The 19,000-nt window shown below is 47.9% G+C and overlaps 3 protein-coding genes across 10 annotated transcripts in view; 1 reads left to right on the top strand and 2 right to left on the bottom strand.

The window, feature by feature from the left end:
* The window catches only part of LOC106659874 (unconventional myosin-XVIIIa), a 139,215-nt gene that overhangs the window by 26,946 nt on the left and 93,269 nt on the right, over positions 1-19,000 (top strand). The window contains exon 1 of one of the 8 annotated variants that reach the window (XM_014382601.2): positions 2,518-4,268. The exons of the other annotated variants lie outside the window; for them this stretch is intronic. Coding sequence (XP_014238087.2) covers positions 3,162-4,268 — 1,107 coding nt within the window. The 5' untranslated portion in view covers positions 2,518-3,161. Of the gene's footprint in view, positions 1-2,517; positions 4,269-19,000 lie in introns of those variants that run through there. 8 annotated transcript variants of the gene reach the window in all.
* LOC111693371 lies at positions 11,530-14,775 on the bottom strand. The gene is made up of 3 exons (XM_023457876.1): positions 14,704-14,775; positions 14,442-14,625; positions 11,530-14,351 (listed from the first exon to the last, which is right to left on the bottom strand). Exon 3 carries the CDS (start codon positions 14,346-14,348, stop codon positions 11,838-11,840), a length of 2,511 nt encoding a protein of 836 aa, XP_023313644.1. The 5' UTR covers positions 14,349-14,351; positions 14,442-14,625; positions 14,704-14,775; the 3' UTR covers positions 11,530-11,837.
* On the bottom strand, positions 15,710-18,957 carry LOC106659875. The gene is made up of 2 exons (XM_014382605.2): positions 18,854-18,957; positions 15,710-18,764 (listed from the first exon to the last, which is right to left on the bottom strand). Exon 2 carries the CDS (start codon positions 18,759-18,761, stop codon positions 15,861-15,863), a length of 2,901 nt encoding a protein of 966 aa, XP_014238091.1. The 5' UTR covers positions 18,762-18,764; positions 18,854-18,957; the 3' UTR covers positions 15,710-15,860.

Genomic DNA, 19,000 nt, shown 5'->3' on the forward strand with positions numbered 1-19,000 from the left:
ATTACGTTTGAGCTTTGCCTGGCTTGGAAATTTCTTTGATCGCCCTGCAGCTCTCTAGCTTTTATATACACACGATTATATACGTAAGCGTTAAGAAGCTTTATACAAACGTTTTTATCTGCGATAATAATTCAAACGACGCGCGGTTCGTTGAAAAGTTTGTATAAATTTACTCGGCGCGCGTTTGTTTCGGTCGTACTAATTAGTCGGCTTATTACACCCACGCACCCACACGCAGATACGAATTCGAGATCGAAGGTGTTATCTTACGCGAGATAAAGCCATAACAACACTTCTGGGTCTCGCTCGCGATCTTATAATATCGCACGTCCTATGTTTGTGTTTTTGTTTCAAATAATATACGCAACTACTCGCGAGCTTCGAGTGTATATTAAGCATTTCCCATTCTCCGTATATCTCCTATATAAGAGGCAGCTCTCTTGTATACCGGATACTTTTCCTTTTCTTCGTCGTCACCACACACAGTATTCACACATACCGTATCATTATGTGTACACACACACACACACACACACATACGTATAGGAAAGGAAAAGTTGACACAATAAGAGCCGCCCGCGAGATCTATCGCTATTACAATGCGTTTACGTGTATTCGCACACATAGAGACACAAACACGAAGCTTTTTTGCCGCTGCTTTATAATTTGATTTATCTATTGCCAATTTCGTTCTCGAGCGTCCGCGAAAGAGTCTTTAACGGATCTACGGCATTTCCTTTTTCATCGAACTTTGAGTCATGATATTTTCTTCTTTTCCAATTGTGAAGTAAAATAATCATTTTGTCTCGTTGGAAAAAAAGTTCCGAATTCCAATACGTATCTCTCGCAGAAGAGATTCTCTCCATAGATCTTCGCTTAAAAAGTATACCTTACCGCACGTGAACGCGACGATTTCGCTTTTGGAATATAATGAAAAAATTACCGCGCAGCATACTTATAGTCCTCGCGCGCGGAGCCCATAGGCCGTGCAGCTATTTTACGCGAGCGAGAGAGTCACAACCGCTCGCGGTATTGGGTCGATGAGATGCAGTTTGTAATAGAGGCCGCCGAGCCAGCAGCAGCGGTAGCTTCTTTTGTCGCCTCGTGCGTTCACTTGTGTGTGTGTGTATGTGTGTGCATTCGTTGGCATTATAAGTCTTACAAAGGAAAATCTCTTACTATATACAGAGACACGTTGGCGCGCGAAATCCACGTACATATACAATATAATAGTACGATTTTTTCCCTCTCGATCGCACACATACGCGAAGTTGAAAATATTCATGCACGCGGCAGCGGCGCATATTATATACACCGCGAGGTTTGCTTTTTAATGATAATGGAAGTGCGCGTTAGCGGCCAAGTGTCGCAATTTTACGTTTTAATATACGCATATGGGAACACACCTAGCTTGTGCGTTAAAGCTTGTATCGCTGCTGCTGCCTCTGTTTGAGAGCCGCTCCGATTCCGAGCGATGAGTGAAAACCGGATATATGTGTTATACACACCGCGAACATAATATACATTTAATACGAAAATATATTGAATATATATACTACTGCCGGTGCGCGGCGCGTATCGTAACACACATATATCTCAAAGGTAATGCGTTCGTACGACTCGGATAATTGGATGTGCTTTTTCGAGTCGAGATTTGTCTTTGGCGGGGAGTGTCGTGCGGCGCGCGGCACCGAGCGTAATATAAACATTTATAATATGGTAAGCTGCTGCTGTCGCTTATACGATGCTACTCTCGCTTGAATCGCGGGAGTATATCGTTTAAGTGTACGAGAAGACGAGATGAGGCTCGAGATCGCGGAGGTCGTCGCGGTTCGGGCTCATTAAAATACTTTTATTAAGCTCAAAGTCCATAAAAGCGCGACTTTTGAATAAATCCGCGCGTATATAAGATATACGTATTTATATGCACGCAATGAGTAAAGTACAGCAGGGAAAGAAGGTTTTCTGCGATATCGCGTACTCGAGTTTTTAATTTGCGCGGGGGTCTTTCGTTGCATCTCGCAAAAGAGAAAAATAGAGAATTCCTTGTCACCGCGAAGGAGAGACAGAGAGAACCATAAAACAAATGAGTACACAGAAGCAATGGCAAAGAGAGTAGCAGACGATAGCATTAGTAGCATTAGTAGTAGTAGATAGATATTAGCAGTATATACAGCAGCGAATGCCTCGGAGATCGTGGGCACACGCCTCGCGTCTCCTTATTCTCGTGCTTGCTGTGGCAGCGGCAGCAGTGCCACCTCCACCTCCTCTCTCTCTCTCTCTTTCGTATACATACACAAACTATTCCCGATATATACTTCCTCCGTTATTGCTCTCTCTCTCTCTCTCTCTCTCTCTCGCTCGCCTCGACTCGACTCGCAATCTTTCTTTGGCTCCGACTCTGGCGCGCGCGTTTATTAAAGTTTAGTCTTGAGAGATCCTTCGAACGGTCGTGGTCGTCGTCGTCTTAGTTCGCGAGCGAAAGAGAGAGAGAGAGTCAAGTCTTCGTGTGTGTCGTGCGAGTCCGAAAAAGTACTACTTTTGCGGTTTACATAGGATATAGTAGTAGTAGTAGTAGTAGTAGTAGTAGTTCGTTATGTTGTGTGTACATCGCGAAAGTCATGATCCATAAGAGCAGCAGCGGCGATAGTGGAACGAGTCGTGACTGGCCAAAGGCCTTCGCTGGCTTCGAGCCGCTGCATCATCATCGTCGTAGTCGTAGTCGTAGTCGTCGTCGCCGTTGCTAACATTGAAAAATATATAGCGCGGATTCGCACGGGGCTTCCTTCCACGACAGCGAAACACAACCGCAAACAACGGCTAAGCAGCAGCGGAGCTGTATATAGAGCTGTGGCTGCCGTGTGGTGCCGGAAGAGAGCGAGGAGAGAGAGAGAGAGAAAAAATAACGAGAAAAAAAAAGCGCGACGACGAAGAGATGCACTTTCACCCCTCGTAAACTTTCCCTCGTAGTCGGCCGGACGGACTGCAGTGTGGATCACAGTGTCGTGAGACAGATACAGATAGAGAGAGAGAGAGCGAAAGAAAATATCGTATTCTCCCGCGTGTGCTTACATCAGTGCAAGTGAATAATAATACGAAAAAAAAGTGCGAGTGTATGATACAGTTTTATGTGTTTATCGTTGTAACGCGACCGATACAAGATGCCAGCCACCAGCCAGCAGGATCACATGCGCCATCATCGAGCTTGCAAGGGCAAAGCTCACGCGAGCGGGATCGGTAAGCAGCAGTCGGCCGCCAGTCAGCCGGCGAACAAACGCGTCGGTGGCAACGGCAACGTCGGCGCCTCGCCGATCATCGCCAAGTCGCTGGCCAAGGCCAAAAAGCTCCTGGCCAACAGCAAGGCCAACGGGGCCGCCGTTACCGGTAACAACAACAAGACGACGACCGGTAATAATAAGCCCGGCGTCGGTCTGCAGCGTAAATTGAGCCGCAACAGCACCAGTAGCTGGGACTACAGCGACAGCGACTCGTTGAATTCGTCCGAGCTCGAGCAGCAACAGCAGCAGCAGCAGTTGATGCAGAGCAGCACAACGACCAACGGCTCGATCATGCAGGACTCGATGATACGTCGGATCGATCGGGTGCTCGACGAGCTCGACAACGCCTCGACGATCTGCAGCAGCGAGGCAGCGGCGAGCAGCTGCGTCTCGCCCTCGGCGAAGCTCGCGCGTAAATCCACGTCGCCGTTGGTGCGCGCCAACAGCACGAGGCGAAGCAGCAGCATGAAGAAGGAGTCGTGGGCGGACAGTCTGCGCAGCACCTCGACGGACGGCGACAAGTACAAGCGCATGGAGGAGGGCTGGGACGACAGCAGCTACGTCGTGAGGCAGCCACCGGCGAGAAAGTGCCAGAGGCTCATAGCCACCGATCAGCAGCAGCCGGAGGGCGACTACTCGGACGCCGAGTCGACGACGAGGGCTTCGTTGATGCGTCGGGACTCGGGTAGACGATCGGTCTCCGGTGGCAGGCTCGTCAAGAGAAAGGACAGCTTCAATGGCAATAACAATTATCATCGTCATCGAGACGGTCGAGACGTCGCTGGCAACAATCATAACAATAATCATAGTAGCAAGAACGGCAGCAACGGGGCGGCGGCCTTGGGCGATGTCATCGAGTGGGAGGAGCTCGTGGAAATCGCGCTGGCCGCGAGGCGCAAGACCAACGACGGCGGCAGCTACTGCAGGAATTACGACTACCTCAAGGATCTGGACGAGCTTAGGAGCAACATAGCAGTCCCATTGCCGAAGGTACTATTACTACTACTGCACCACTGTAACGGCGGCTCGAGATCATATAGGCCGCGTCGAATATATATGTAATGTGTGTGTATACACATTAGCTCTGATTCATTATTCGCGGGCGGGTCAAGGCTCTCCTCTTCATACTCCGACATCTCGAATAGACATATATACCTACTACGTACGCTACTATGCTAACGCAAAACGTTTATAATGTTTACAATTAAACTAAATGATTCGATAGAATGAGGCAAAACGAGCCTTACTGCGCGCGGCAGCATTACGTCAAAAATAATAATGAGATAATGACGCAAAATTATTATGATCATTATGATTGTTATTAGTATAATGCCGCCGTGTGTATCAGGGGGCTTTATATACTATTGCTTGCACTGCTGCTGCTGCGTTAATGCTGTTGCTATGTATATAATATGCGTGGCTCGGGCTCCTGCGCTCGGCCAACGTTTATTTTAATTAAAACGTATGTGTGTATGTATATATATGCGGCTTGTCTGCTTCTGTCTGTCGAGTCTCTCTCTCTCTCTCTCAGCCGTGGATTATAACTGCATCAGTGTTGCTCAAGTTTGCAAGCAGCAGCAGCAGATCGCGATCCGAACGCGCGCATGTGTTTATATACTTTTACTTGCGACACGTGTGTGTATGTGCGTATTTTGCATGCGTACGTATGTACAATTTCAACGCGTATAAAACGAAAAGTTCTCGTATTAGCCGCGGAAAGATTTTGTTTTTTTTCCCCGCAGTTAAATTATTTGCGAGGAAAAGTCGAGCGAGCGCAACGAGAATTATCCTCCTCCTGTCCCTCGACGTCGTCGTCGTCGATTAATCACCGTTATCTCGCGTAATACGTATAAACTCCTCGTTTGTGCAGCGACGTCGTCTCTCGAGTTTTTTGTTCTCCTTTTTTTTTGATTCTCGTTTCCTTGGTCGATGACCACGAGACTATACGCACATACTACGGATAATTTGCGTAAAGCGTCGCGTCGTGGCCTGCGCGATTATTTATCGAGCTTAATACGCGCGGGGCACTTAACAACAAGTCGAAGAGATCTCGCGATGCGGTGGAAAATGTATAATCCACAAATCCGCGCGCGCAACGAGCTAAACCCCCGCGAGAGTTTAAGTTATAGACGCTTAAAGCGCGCGTCTGTAATAATATAATAGCGCGAACGCGCGGGCCCAAAAATCAAGGTAGAATTTATGCGGCGGGATTTAAAGTTTTTTGTGTATGTAGTCCGCGGCCAAGGCCATAGGGCATTCCTTGCTTAAAAATAAAAGAATAACGCTACGATATTAAAAATCTGTCAAGCGAAAGAATATGGTGGTGTATTATGGTGGTATAAAAGAAATGAGACGCCCACGCGAAATATCTGCGAGCGAGACGTCGTTTCTCATAATAGCGTAGCGGTCAGTCACGAGGCACAGCACAGTCGCTCGATGCAACGCAACGCAACATCGCTCTCCGTCGAGATCCATCAGGATTATTTAATTTTTTTTCTTATCCGCGTTTTCGACAGTCTTGTATTTTAATTATTTTTTTCTTTTTCATGAATGAAAAGAAAGGGGGGCGATTCGCATGTATAACCTTGACCGATGTATTCCACTTCATACGTCAACTTGCACAACGCGCTCGCAATCATTTTTTTATACGACGGAAATTGCACGCTGTGTGTGTGTTGTGCTGCCGTACGTTTCGATGATTAATTACTCGATTTGTGTATCGATTGAGCGATTTCAGATCATTAAATCGTTGGATTAATAAAAAAAATTCATCGTAAATATAGGAAACGGTCGAGAATTCGACTCAGTGAAACACTTCCGTATGTATAATAATGCACACGGGGAGCTTTCACGGTCAAACTTTATCAGCGCCGTTCGGATCGCGACGGAGGCCGCGAGATTTTTTCTTCCTCCCGCGCGTGCCTATACCACACACTGCAGTCGACATCTCTAAAACAATATGTGTCTACGTATAAAGTACATATACATTATAATGTCATGTAGCTTATATAGAAAGTTGCGGTGCTGCCGTACATGTAAGTAAACACACTCGCGGTGGATAGTACGTAACATCGTATATATACATATATCCTTTGTTATAAGTCTCTGTCTCTCTCGTGTCTCTTGCTGTACACCGAGAGCTTAGAGATAGCAGCTACAGTGCTGTTGCCATATTACCAGGCATCTATTGACCAAAAATTCCACGAGCGCGACTCCCGCGAGAGTGTCCTCGCGACGATATCGTCGCCTCAGCGCAAGAACCGCACAAATAAACTCAAGTGGCAAAAAGGTGCCTTAATCCTATCCTTTTAACATAGGGATAAGGTTGTTTTTGCCCCTTAAGTTTATTTGTGCGGTTCTTGCGCTGGGGCGACGATATTCTCTCGAAAAAGCTAAAATAACGAGCCAAGAAAGAGAGAGAGAGAGAGAGAGAGAATCGTCTTATCTCTCACCTTTGGCATATATAGGCAGCGAACGGCGATGCATGATTTTCCGTTTAACGATATACCGTTGTGTATCATTTTTTTCCTCTTCTTTCGTTCTTATCGCTGGCCATGCGGTATACGTGTTTGTGTGTGACTTCGGAGACACGTCGCAAAGCACGTGGACCACGATCAGCCGAAGTCGGATGCGGAGGAGCCAAAAGATTCAAGATACCCGATTAGAAATTTGCGTTGCGTAAAAGTTTCGGTGGCGCTTACTTATAATTTATACACACACGAGATGCCCTGTGGCGCGCGTGTGCGCTTCTCTCCGCGCGTTAGATATAAATCTTCCGAGTCGCCAACAAGAGACTCGATTGCGTGCACATGCTGTAAATATCCGCGAGTACTGCCTATACGAGGAAAAGCACAAGTGCACGTGAGGTATTCGTATTGTTACTCGTATTCGTATGTATACACGCATAAACACATCGCTCAGGGCGCGCATAGAGATTCGTCATTGTGATTTTCTGTTATGCAAAAAGCCAAATATAAACGCGTGTATATCGAGAATCCAGAAAAAAGGGAAGAAATCACATCCGATCGTTTGCCGATCGTTTACACAGGCACTGCATAGCGTCGATGTATATTATTACACACGCTTAGGAAGAATTAAAAAAAAAAAAAGGCGCCTCGACGCGCGCGGTAAAAATTGCTACATCGTTTAAATTTCCTCCTCCTCGCGCGACTGTCTGGCGCGAGCTTCGAGTTCGCGGAGTGACGCGCGGAAACAGGCGTCAACGTTTATACACACACATAACATATAGACGTGCGTATACATAATTATTATCATAATAGTAGTCAATGCGTTCGGTTGATTTTGCACTTTGCATTGCACTCGATCGTCGTCGCGCGAGGATAGGAAGCGTGTATATTTATACGTATTATATATGTACGCGGAGTATTTTGAGTAATGTATGTATAGGTCTATACGGAGAGCTTGAGCGAGAGTGAGACAGACCTGCAGCCCGTTTATGGCGATCCGTTGAATAGCTCGAACTCTCGGCGCATAGACAAGACACGCAGCAGCACCTGACGTCTATGCGTTGCGGCGACGTCTCGTACATAATAATGCACATCGCGATGCGTATATTAGTACAATGGTATGTATATACTCTTGCGGTTAGTGCAAGTTTGCATTATATACCCGAGATCGGTTGCTTTTTTTTTGTCATCTAGCGCTGGTGCAGCTATAAGCGAGACAATCAAATTTTCAAAGGACGAATCTCGCTCGATTCCGCATTCCAATGTATATTTACACGGCTTGCACCGCGATCCATTGTAACCATGCGCGACAGACAGCTTATAAAGGACAGTTATCGGTTATTCGGCATTCCGTCGCCGGCGCGTGTCGCATAAAATAAACTTTATATTCCTATATATAACAAACGCGTCTATGCGTCCTAAAGTCTAACAGTACATATACGCACGACAAAATCACGTTTTCGTATACGGGCTCGATAAGAGGCCTGCCGCGCGCTCGATCGACCGGGACAGTAAATAACTTCGTACCCGCGCGCGCGAGAGCTTTATTATATCATATATAGCTGCTCGGAAATTTGCCGATTTCAGTCTAAACTCGTGTCTGCGCAGTTCTTTCGTATACATACCGATAAATAGACAAATCGTATTTATAATGTATGCCAGCACGAACGCGCGCGAACGCAATCAGCTGTGCGCGCATTATGCACCTGACATTCGAACGCGATAAAGTCGTGCGGCGCATATACAGACGCACCTTTCTCGCGCTCTCTCTGTGTATATATTGCTCTCGCTCTCTATTGCGTATTATTATAAATATATCGCGTATATAAACACGCGCGTTTACAAATTTCATAATCATCTCTCGCGCGTGTGCGGTGTGGGGAGCACATGTGCGCTCGGCGCGATGCACTATTATAGGTGCGCATTATATATTTCATTTTATTGCAGCGCCATTATTCCTTTTATAATGCAGTCGAGTTACCTTGAACGTTATCGCGTGCGTTTGAGGCCTCTAATAAACATTAATCATCTTTCGAATCCAGGCGTAGTATAACTAATTCGCTCGTCGATTGGAGAAAACTTTTTTCTTTATTCTCGTTCTCGCGGTGGATCATCATCCGTATATCGTCGTGCACTTGTGTGCTGCCACACGCATGCATCGTGCGCCTCTTGTTTGATATCTCTTCAATACATATTATATATACATTGCTTCAAGATGAATGACGTTTTCCATTCGTTGCATAGTATACACGCTATGCTCAAATGTCTTACAGGATTGATGACGGCTGCGCATAATTGATTCCTCGGTATTATGGCTATATACACACGCGCGTATAGTATACGTTATATGTATCTAGTGGCGATCTGCGTCCATGGAAAGTTGTCTCTAACTAGTCGCATTGGTCCATTAGTTCGTCGATCGTGCGCACATTCGCTTTTATAATGTCTGTGTCTGTCTGCTGTGTGGATCTGGCGGAACAGATCACTTATTCTGCATGGTGCTGCTTTACATTTTTTTAAGTGCCAACATTGATGAAAAAAAATCTTTTTTTTTCGCTCGTAATTGCCATTTTCACCTTGTACTTTTAGCCGCGATTACAACGTTAACGATTAAACGCGTACGAGTTAAAGCAGAGATCGAATAAATCCAGATCGGAATCAAAGGCACTCCGGTATACGCAAATGACTCACTTATGTACCCGCGCTATTATTATTCCGATTGTTGATGAATTATTAGAGTGTGTGTGTGCTCGAGCTATCGCATGCTTAATACGTTTTTTCTCTATCATTATATCGAGCGCCATATAAGTCATACTCGCGCGTGGCTGATAATGACCCTAAGGAAGCTCGGTTGTTGCTTTACTAACGATGAAGAGCTTGCGATTATTAATTTTGACGCGCGAGAGCGTGACACGCAAATCACTTATTATTTCGTTTTAACCGCACAGCAAATAGCTCGAGTCGATCTCTGTGCTTTTACGCAAATAGATACACGCCGATAGGATACAAACTTGAAAAAACCAGTTAGTCCTCTACGTGTCTCTCTTTTACTCTCACTCGCGCGCGGTCTTAATACGCGCGACTATACACATAGGCGTTATTATTACATACGCGCACAAATGACACAGAAATTTTGCACGTGCCTTTCAATGCATCTAGTTCTAGTTGTTGCTGCTGCAAGTTAACACACTAATCGCACCTCCGCTCCTTCGACAAATATACTTACATACCGATACGCGAAGAGATTTTACTATCGTTTTTTTTCAAGCTCGCAGTTTTTATTATTAAATTTTACGGTGCTTCGAGCTATGTAGCGTGTGCATGCGTGCTTAATGCGCACAATGCGCGAGATGTACCCGCGAATATATATATAATTCCATTAGAATATGCAAAAACACTCGCGCTGAGGACGCTATTAAAAAGCAAAGGATGACGCGCGCTGCAGCTGTATCGCGTTGAATACGATGTTTTACGCGACCGATGCGAGCTGACTAAACCATAAATTATTTCTTTCATTCGCGTCGCTGTATGGTTTTGTTGCAATTTTTGTGACGTCGAGTGCATATTTCGGGAGCTTTTATATACGAATCATTATTACGCTGGAAAAAGCAGGTCAACGCGACGACGGGAAAAAAAATAATAATCAAAGCTCTTCACTGGGTGTTGTACAGATTTCACGCGTAATAAGCTTTGTTTTTCCAAAGAGAATATAAAGAGCTGCTGCTACGCACACATAACACACACTGACAGCAGTAGTGGACACTTGACAGATATTTTAAACGATCTATGCCCGTGCGTACAACCTGTTTGTTTTACAATTGAAATTTGCGTAATAACTATACACAAGAGAGAGAGACACTATCCTCCTTCTCTTTCACTCGCGCGACGACTCGGTGACGTTAATTTACGAGAAATTTGCGCTGCGTTGTTGTTTATGTGCGCGCGATGGTTTATTGCTCAAGTTCGATCGAGCGCAGCGGCAGCCGCGCCGACAAATGGGCGCGCGCATCGTCGTCATCGTCGCGTTCTCGTGGATGAATGACCACACCGTCGTATAATGTTATATCGCGGAGAAAACGCTATATAACGCAGGGCCGACGCCGACGCGATGTCACAAAAAAATTTCGCTGATTATTTTCCGTAAAAACATATCTCGTCCTTTTGAATTTTTATTATATGGCTCGTCACGTCGACGCGCGGCATGTTTTTGTTGAGACTGCGACACATTCGATGTAAAAAGTGTATATCGATCGATTGACGGCATTACTATCAGTCCTCTCGAGACTCGCGAGTGTTTGTAGAAAAGAAAAAAAGTATAGTATTTCGACGTAACGATCGCGATCAAACGGCTCTATTGTGTTTACGCCGTGTGTAACACATTTATAAGTGCACGTTGTGTTGCTTCGCCCTTCGGAAATCATAACTATGCTAATTCGATAATTAGACACTGCGTGACGTGTGCTCGGTATCTCTCTATATTACATAGGCAAGTGTGCGAGTTGACTGATCACCTTCTTTACCGGCACGAAACAATGATCGGGGAGAGCCTAATGATATTCCTTCTGTGATTGTTTTTTTTTTATTTCATCCGCGTGGAGCGGCCTCCATTTTCAATTGTGTGCTACATTGCAATATGTAATATGTATCTATATCGGCATTTACGTGAATTATTAGGCGCGTTTGATTTATACAATCGCTGCTCCACTCGCGCAATATTTAGCTTGGAATATTGCTACGTTATCTCATTTATCAAATTGCACATATTGGATATTTTAACGCGCATATATTATAACATTGCGTGTATTGATTGTTTGTACTGGGTAATTACAGCAAAAAATATGTAGTAACAAATAGAAAATTAGTGAAGTTGTATGTGAAAGTAAACTTTTTTTAAATTCAATATCTATTAAAGCTTGTATCAACTTAAAGCTATTAATTCAGTCTTATTAAAATTTATAAAATACGGTCGGTCGGTTATTTATAAAAAAAGTAAAATTGCATTAAATGTAACGAAAAACTAAAATGAATCGACCCAAAGAGCGTCGTGTGCGCGTTTTACAAACAAAAAATGATCGTTACATCATACGTCGAATCACAGCGGCTGCTTCTGCTCGGTGATGGCTTCCATCGCCTTTTCCGGCAAGCAGGTCGTAAACGTCACGGGCCTGTAGCTGTCGTCCGTACGATCCTTCGTCGAGTCCCTGTAGCAGAATTGCGCGAAGCAGTACTGGCCCGTGGCCTCGTGCACGAAGAGCTGCGCCGAAGCCCGATCGAAGCCTGTATCGCACCGTCCCGTCGAACCGCTGAACACGATCCGAGGGGCTACGTCGCTCTCGATCCTCGAGACGATGGCGATCAACGAATTTGGACGCTCGCAACGGCTCCCCGGGTCGCCGCACACGTAATGAAGCAGCAGCATGGCGCCGGGCTCGACCAGATTGATCACGGCGAGCTCGTGTCTTCTTTCCACCTGGAGCGAATTCGCCAGGGTCTGCTTGCCGTGACGATCGAACTGCGCGCAAACGATCTGCTCGAGCCTGTTCTCGACGCAGATGCCGATCAGGCCGTTGGCCGTCGAGTAGGCTATGCCGTCGTGCGGATTCGCCAAGTGGGCGTCCAGCAGCTCGTAGCTGCCGACCCGCAGAAGTTGTCCGTTCGTCTTGACGATAGAGGCACGAACGAATACCGGAGTCGAGGTCTTCAAATCGGAGGTCTCGATGAGCAGGTGTCCACCGTCCGGATTCCCGTTCTCCAACGGCTCCAGTATCATGTCGTCGTCCCGTTGGTCCTGGACGAACCACACGAGGGGCGACGCGGACATAACCTGGCCTCTCTCGTCGAAGAACAGCTTGCACCTCGTCACGTTGACACGGCGCTCGGGCGGCGTCATGCACGGCCCCGGCCACGAGCTCGTTACGGCCGCGGCGAACCAATCCTCGTACGCGACGATGTTCGTGGGCGCGTCGGACCAGTCGCGCCATCGGGGCCTGTACGCGGAGCAGTCCTTGAAGTGCACCACCTGCAGACGCCAGCCGCTTCGCATCCTGCTGGAGTACGCCTGCCAGCTGAGAATCGCCTTGTCCGCCATGAAGGGCAGCGCCCGAATGACCTTGGGCTTGAAGTACTCCGAGTAGAGCCAGGTCGGGCAGGTGTACTCGAGACGCTGGTCGCGGTAGCGGCTCACCTCGCACAGCGTCTGGCCGTCGTCGCGGTGGATCAGGTCGCCGCAGTAGACGGTCACCCAGGTCTCGTTCTTGCTGGAGCGACGGTCGAAGTACAGCGTACCCTTCGGGCTGTCCTCGTTCTCGTCGTCGGGGTGGATCTTGGGAGTTATCGCGGATTCCACGTCGGGTATGCAGTGCGTGTAGATCACGGGTCCGTCGGTGTCCGTCCGATCCTTCGGGTAGCCGAGGCAGACGTGCGTGTAGCAGTAGTGACCCGAGTCCAGCTGGAAGAGCTGCGCCTCGCCCCGGTAATACTTCCTGTTGCACGGGTACAGCTCGTTCTTGCGATAAAAATCCGGCGTGACTTTGCCGTTGGCCTCGATTCTCGATACCGAGATCGAGATCGAGTCCACGAGTTCGCACAAGTTTTCCGGGTCTCGGCAGCTGTAACTGAGCAGCAGCATACCGCCACCGGCTAGATTCATCAGAGAGTATTTGTTCTTGCGCTCCACCTGGAGCGACTTCTCGAGGGTCTGTTTGCCGTTGCGATCGAACTGGCTGCAAACGAGTTGCCGCTCGTGACGTAGATTCCCGACGCAGACGCCGATCAAGCCGTTGGCCGTCGAGTAGGCCACGTCGTCGTACGGATTCGCCGAGCGGGTGTTCGACATCATCTCGTAGCTATCGAGCCGCAGCGTCATGCCGTTCAGTTTGACGATGGATACGCGAACCATTACGGACTGTGGTCTCACGATGGTGTCGATAAGCAGATAACCGCTCAACGGATCGTCGTAGTCCAACGGCTCCAGTATCATGTCGTCGTCCCGTTTGGTCTGGTAGAACCAGACGCGGGGCCCGCCGACGAGCTGGCCCCTCTCGTCGAAGTGCATCGCGCACCTCGGCGCGTCGAGATCCGAGTCCGACATCCGGCACGGACTGTCCGGCTCCTCGCTGAAGACCAGCACGATGAAGCTGTTCTCGTTCGCGACGACGCTCACGGGCACGTACCTCCTGTCGCCTAACGTCAGCGCGAGCTCGTGCAGCTCGCAGTCCAGCGAGTCCTTCAGGTGCACGACGCCGAGTCGTCGCCAGCTGGTGGCCGTCGCCGCCGGCTGATCGCCGCTGCTCTCCTCGACGCGCCAGCTGAGGATGGCCTTGTCGTCGCCGAAGCGCACCACCTCCATGGAGTCGGGCCCGAGGGCGCGGCTGCCCACGTTCAGTTGCAAGATGCAGTCGTTGTGCGGGATCTTGGCGCGGACGCTGCTCACCTCGCAGTGGTCGCGGCCTTTCTCGTCCGGCGGAAGATCCGAGCATATGACCTGGACGTAACTCGCGTTCTCGTAGGATCGACGGCCGAAGAACAGGACCGACGTCACCGTCGAGGCGTTGAGACTCGCCGCCAGGAGCAACGCGAGGATTATGTTCGCCACGCGCGACATTGTCTGTACGACAAAAAACAAATCGAGGAAAATTTCAAGGTATCGCGTTGATATTTCGTTCGTGGATTATTGAAATCGACGTGCTAGGCTTACCTTTGTTTACGCGTACTGTCAATAGGGACGTAAGCAGTCGACTGATTGATGGTAACATTATTGTCGTACGATAAATTGCCAGTTTCAAATGCTGGATTTCCTTTGAATTACAACGCTTTTAGTTTTAAATTATTTTCCCTGTTTCTTATTCATTGTGCACGTACTCCAAAAATACTACTTGAATCTTAAGAAAAATAAATTTATACTACTTTTTCAGAAAGTTTTTTTTTTCTTGGGGTTGAACGGTTTTTTGGATATTTACCTATGAAGCTTCAATGTAAGACGTAGGGATTAGTAGAATTTTTAATTGAAACAATGTCTTATCCTGTTAAAAATAATCACACTTTTAGTTGGAAGCTTTTTGCCAATGTATTGGAAGGAGTTTATTTGTTTTGTTCAATTCGTCTATTTACCCCTCACGCAATTCGAAGAGTTTTAATTTATGATTTTGATTCTATAAGATTACTAAGAAAATGATAAAATAATTACGAGAGCTTATCAGTGGACTACTAAATAATCGCATTATTCACAGTTTTAAACGAGACGTGAAAAAATTTGCTCTGATTGTTGCATAAAGAGCTAGAAACTGAATAGAAAAAAATGCACTGAGAGTAGTAATGAGTAGTACGCGTAAACTAAAAATACACTACAACGGCTATGAACCAAGTTGTAACAATAATTTATATCAGGTAAGACTTGATCATTTCGGCACAATTTTAAGTAAAAGAAAACTAAAGTATTTCAAAGTGACGATTCGACCAAACGGCTCTTGTTTCGCCCTTCGTAAATCATAACTATGCTAATTCGATAATTAGACACTGTGTGACGTGTGCTCGGTATCTATTATATCTATATTATATATTGGCAAGTGTGCGAGTTGACTGATCGCCTTTTTACCGGTACGAAACAATGATTGGGAGAGCATATGATATTCCTTCTGCGATTGTTTTTTTTATCTCATCCGCGTGGTGCGGCCTCCATGTTCAACTGTGTACTGCTTTGTAATATGTAATGTGTATTGTATCGACGCTGCGCACGTGAATTATTAGGCGCGTTTGATTTATACAATCGCTGCTCCACTCGCGCAATATTTAGTTTGGAACATTGCTGCATTATCTCATTTATCAAATTGCACATGTTGGATATTTTAACGCGCATATATTAAAACATTGCGTATATTGATTGTTTGTACTGAATTATAAAAAAAGTAATAATTAAAAAATGTAAAATTAGTGAAGTTATAGGCTGAAAATAAAAATCGTTTCTGATAATTTTCGAACATTTTTGATTTCTAGTTTATTGACAGATTTGCTTTATAATTCGTTACAGCTATACGTTCATCAACGTAAAGCTATTATTTATTTATTTCCATTGAAGTTATGTAAACAGCGTACATACAATAATTCAAATGGTCGTTAGCTATACTTCATTATTTTCTTCATTATTCTCTTCTTTATTCTCTTCGTTATTCTTTTCATTATTCTCTTCATTATTCTCTTCATTATTCTCTTCATTATCGTCTACATTATTGTCTTGATAATCGTTTGAATTATCGTCTTCATCGGAATTTCTGGAGGACCATATCACTTGCAACTCAGTATCAACGGTTTCGTTAGTAGCACGTGTCCGGCAACGTTTTGAAAAGAAATATACAAAGAACAATATTACTAAAAGTAATGCAACAACGTAACCACCGTAAAATAGTACATCGTAGGACCAATGTCCGAGGTCGATAGAACCAATGGCGTTGTCTTCGAGCCATGCGTCGGGCAAGCACATCGTGACCACCTCGGGCCTGTAGTTGCCCTCGGTCTTGTTCTTCTTCGAGTCCCTGTAGCAGAATTGCGCGTAGCAGTGCTCGCCCGTGGCCTCGTGCACGAAGAACTGGCCCGTGGCCCGATTGAATCGCCTGTCGCATTGCAACGTCGAATTCATCAACGGCGTCCCGAGCACGCTATCTACGTCGTGGTCGATCCTCGAGGCGATGAAGACCGACCACCAGTCCATGTACGAAACGAAATGAAGCATCAGCATGGAGCCGGGCATGGGCAAATTCATGATGGCGAAGCCCTCGGCTCGCTGCACCGACCTCTTGGCCAGCGTCTGCGTGCCGTCACGATAGAACTGTTCGCAAACGATGTTCTTGGTGTCGTTCCTGACGCAGATACCGATCCAGCCGTTGGCCGTCGAGTAGGCTATGCCGTCGTGCGGTTGTTTCCAATGGGCGTCCCAAAGCTCGTAGCTGCCGAGCTCGAGCAGTTCGCCGCTCCGTTGGACGATGGAGGCACGAACGATTACCCGAATCGAGTTACCGGTGCTCATTCGTTTGGAGGTCTCGATGAGCAGGTGTCCCGCACCGTCCGGATTCTCCTTTGACAACGGCTCCAGTATCATGTCGTCGTCCCGTTCGGTTTGGTAGAACCAGACCCCGGGTCTGTGGCGGACGCGTGCCTCGTCGTCGAAGAGCATCCAGCACCTGGGCACGTTCTTTCTCCTGTCCCACTGGATGGCGCACGGGCCGCGTCGCGCGCTCGTCACCACCGCGGCGAAGCTGTCGTTGCCGTGCGCGACTACCTTGACGGGCACGCAGTACGAGTCGTCGCCGGACCAGTCGGTGGGGTACACGGAGCAGTCCTCGAAGTGCACGACTCTCAGCTGCCAGGCGCAGCCGTGATGGCGCTCCAGCCACCACAGTACGACCTTGTCCTCGGTCAGCGGCAGCATTCCGATTGTGTCGGGCTCGAGATCCTTCCTGTACAGCCAGACCTCGCAGGTGCGCTCGAGGCGACCCGGTCGGTCGCCGCGCCAGCGGCTCACCTCGCACAGCGTCTGGCCGTCGTCGCGGTGGATCCTGTCGGCGCAGAAGACGGTCGTCCAGGTCTGGTTGTGGTAGGAGCGCTGGTCGAAGTACACCGCGCCCTTACGCTGGACCGCGTACTCGTAGTCGCATCTATAGATCGTCCCGTCTTCGGTGCGCAAGCAGTCCTTATTTTTGACGTAGTCGTCGTCGTCGTCGTCTTCTTCGTAGTAGTAGCGGTCGTGGCGGTGTAAGGCATTCGCCTCAGCTTCCGAAGCGGGTAGGCAGTCCGTGTAGATCAGGGGCGTGTGCGCGAGCACATCCTTCGGGTAGCCGATGCAGACGTGGGTGTAGCAGTTGCGACCGTTCGCGCGCTGGAAGAGCCGCGCCTCGGCCCGATAAAGCTTCCTGTCGCACGGGTACAGCTCGTTCTTTCTGTAATGAGACGTGAGGAATCCACACTTGATCCCGATTTTTGTGATCGAGATCGTGATCGAATCCACGAGTTCGCACGAGTTGTCCGGGTCGCGGCAGCTGTGACCGAGCAGCAGCATGCCGCCACCGGCTAGATTGACCAAGGAGTATTGGTTCCTTTGCTCTGTCCTCTGAACTTTTTTGAAGATCTGTCTGCCATGGTAATCGAACTGGCTGCAAATCATCTGATACTGCTGTCCCTGCAGGTTCCCGACGCAGACGCCGATGTAGCCGTTGGCCGTCGAGTAGGCTATGTGGTCGTATGGGCTCGTCGTCGGATTGAGCTGATAAGTCGCAAGCCGGCGAAAGGTGTTGTCCCCAATGATGACCCACACGTGAACCAATATGGTCTGTGGTAAGACAGCGGCTTCGATCCACAGATAGCCATATTCCGAGGTTTCGTCCAACGGCTCCAGTATTACGTCGTCGTCCCGGTTGGTCTGGCGGAACCAAACGTGGGGCGGGGTGGAGGCGTCGCCTACGCCGAAGAATTCCATAGCGCACCTCGGCACGTTGAAGTTCGAGTCTGGCATCCAGCACACACTATACGGCGTCTCGCTGAAGATCATGACGACAAAGCTTTCCTTGTTCACGATGAATCTCAGAGGCTGGATATCGGATGGATCAGTCCATCCAACCATCTCGACTGGACTCCGGCCGATCTCCGTGGGTTTGTGCCGGTCGCATTTCTTCATGTCCACGATGTGGAGTCGCCAGTTGGTCTTGGCGTCCATGCCCAGCACCCGCCAGCTCAGGATGACCTTGTAGTCGCCGTAGCGCACCACCTGCAAGGAGTCGGATGTGAGGCCACGGGGCCCCGTGTCCAGTAAAAAGCTGCACTCCCGCGCGGTGTAGATCGTGTCGAGGACGCCGCCCACTCTGCAAAGAGTGCGGTTCTCCACGTCTTGCGGGCCGTGATCGCAATTGACCTCCACGTAACTCGCGTTCTGGTAGGATTGCGAGCCGAAGAACAGGATGGACGTCACCGTCGAGGCGTTGAGGCTCGCCACCACGAGCAATGCCAGAATGAATTTCGCCTCGCGCGACATTGTCTGAACAAAAAAAGAGAATCGAGGAAAATTTCACAATGTCGTATTAATATTTTGTTCGTAGATTATTGAAATCGACGTACGAAGCTTACCTTTGTTTATGCGTACTGCCAATGGCGACGTAAGCGGTCGACTGACTAGATCTTCTTTGAATTGAAACGTTTTTGGTTTGAAATTATATTATTGTTTCCCTTTCTCAATCATTGCGCACGTATTCCAATGAGACAATTAAATCTCGA

Source organism: Trichogramma pretiosum, unplaced genomic scaffold (genome assembly GCF_000599845.2).
Source record: "Trichogramma pretiosum strain Unisexual culture from Peru unplaced genomic scaffold, Tpre_2.0 scaffold21, whole genome shotgun sequence".
In the NCBI taxonomy this organism is placed as follows: Eukaryota; Metazoa; Arthropoda; class Insecta; order Hymenoptera; family Trichogrammatidae; genus Trichogramma; species Trichogramma pretiosum.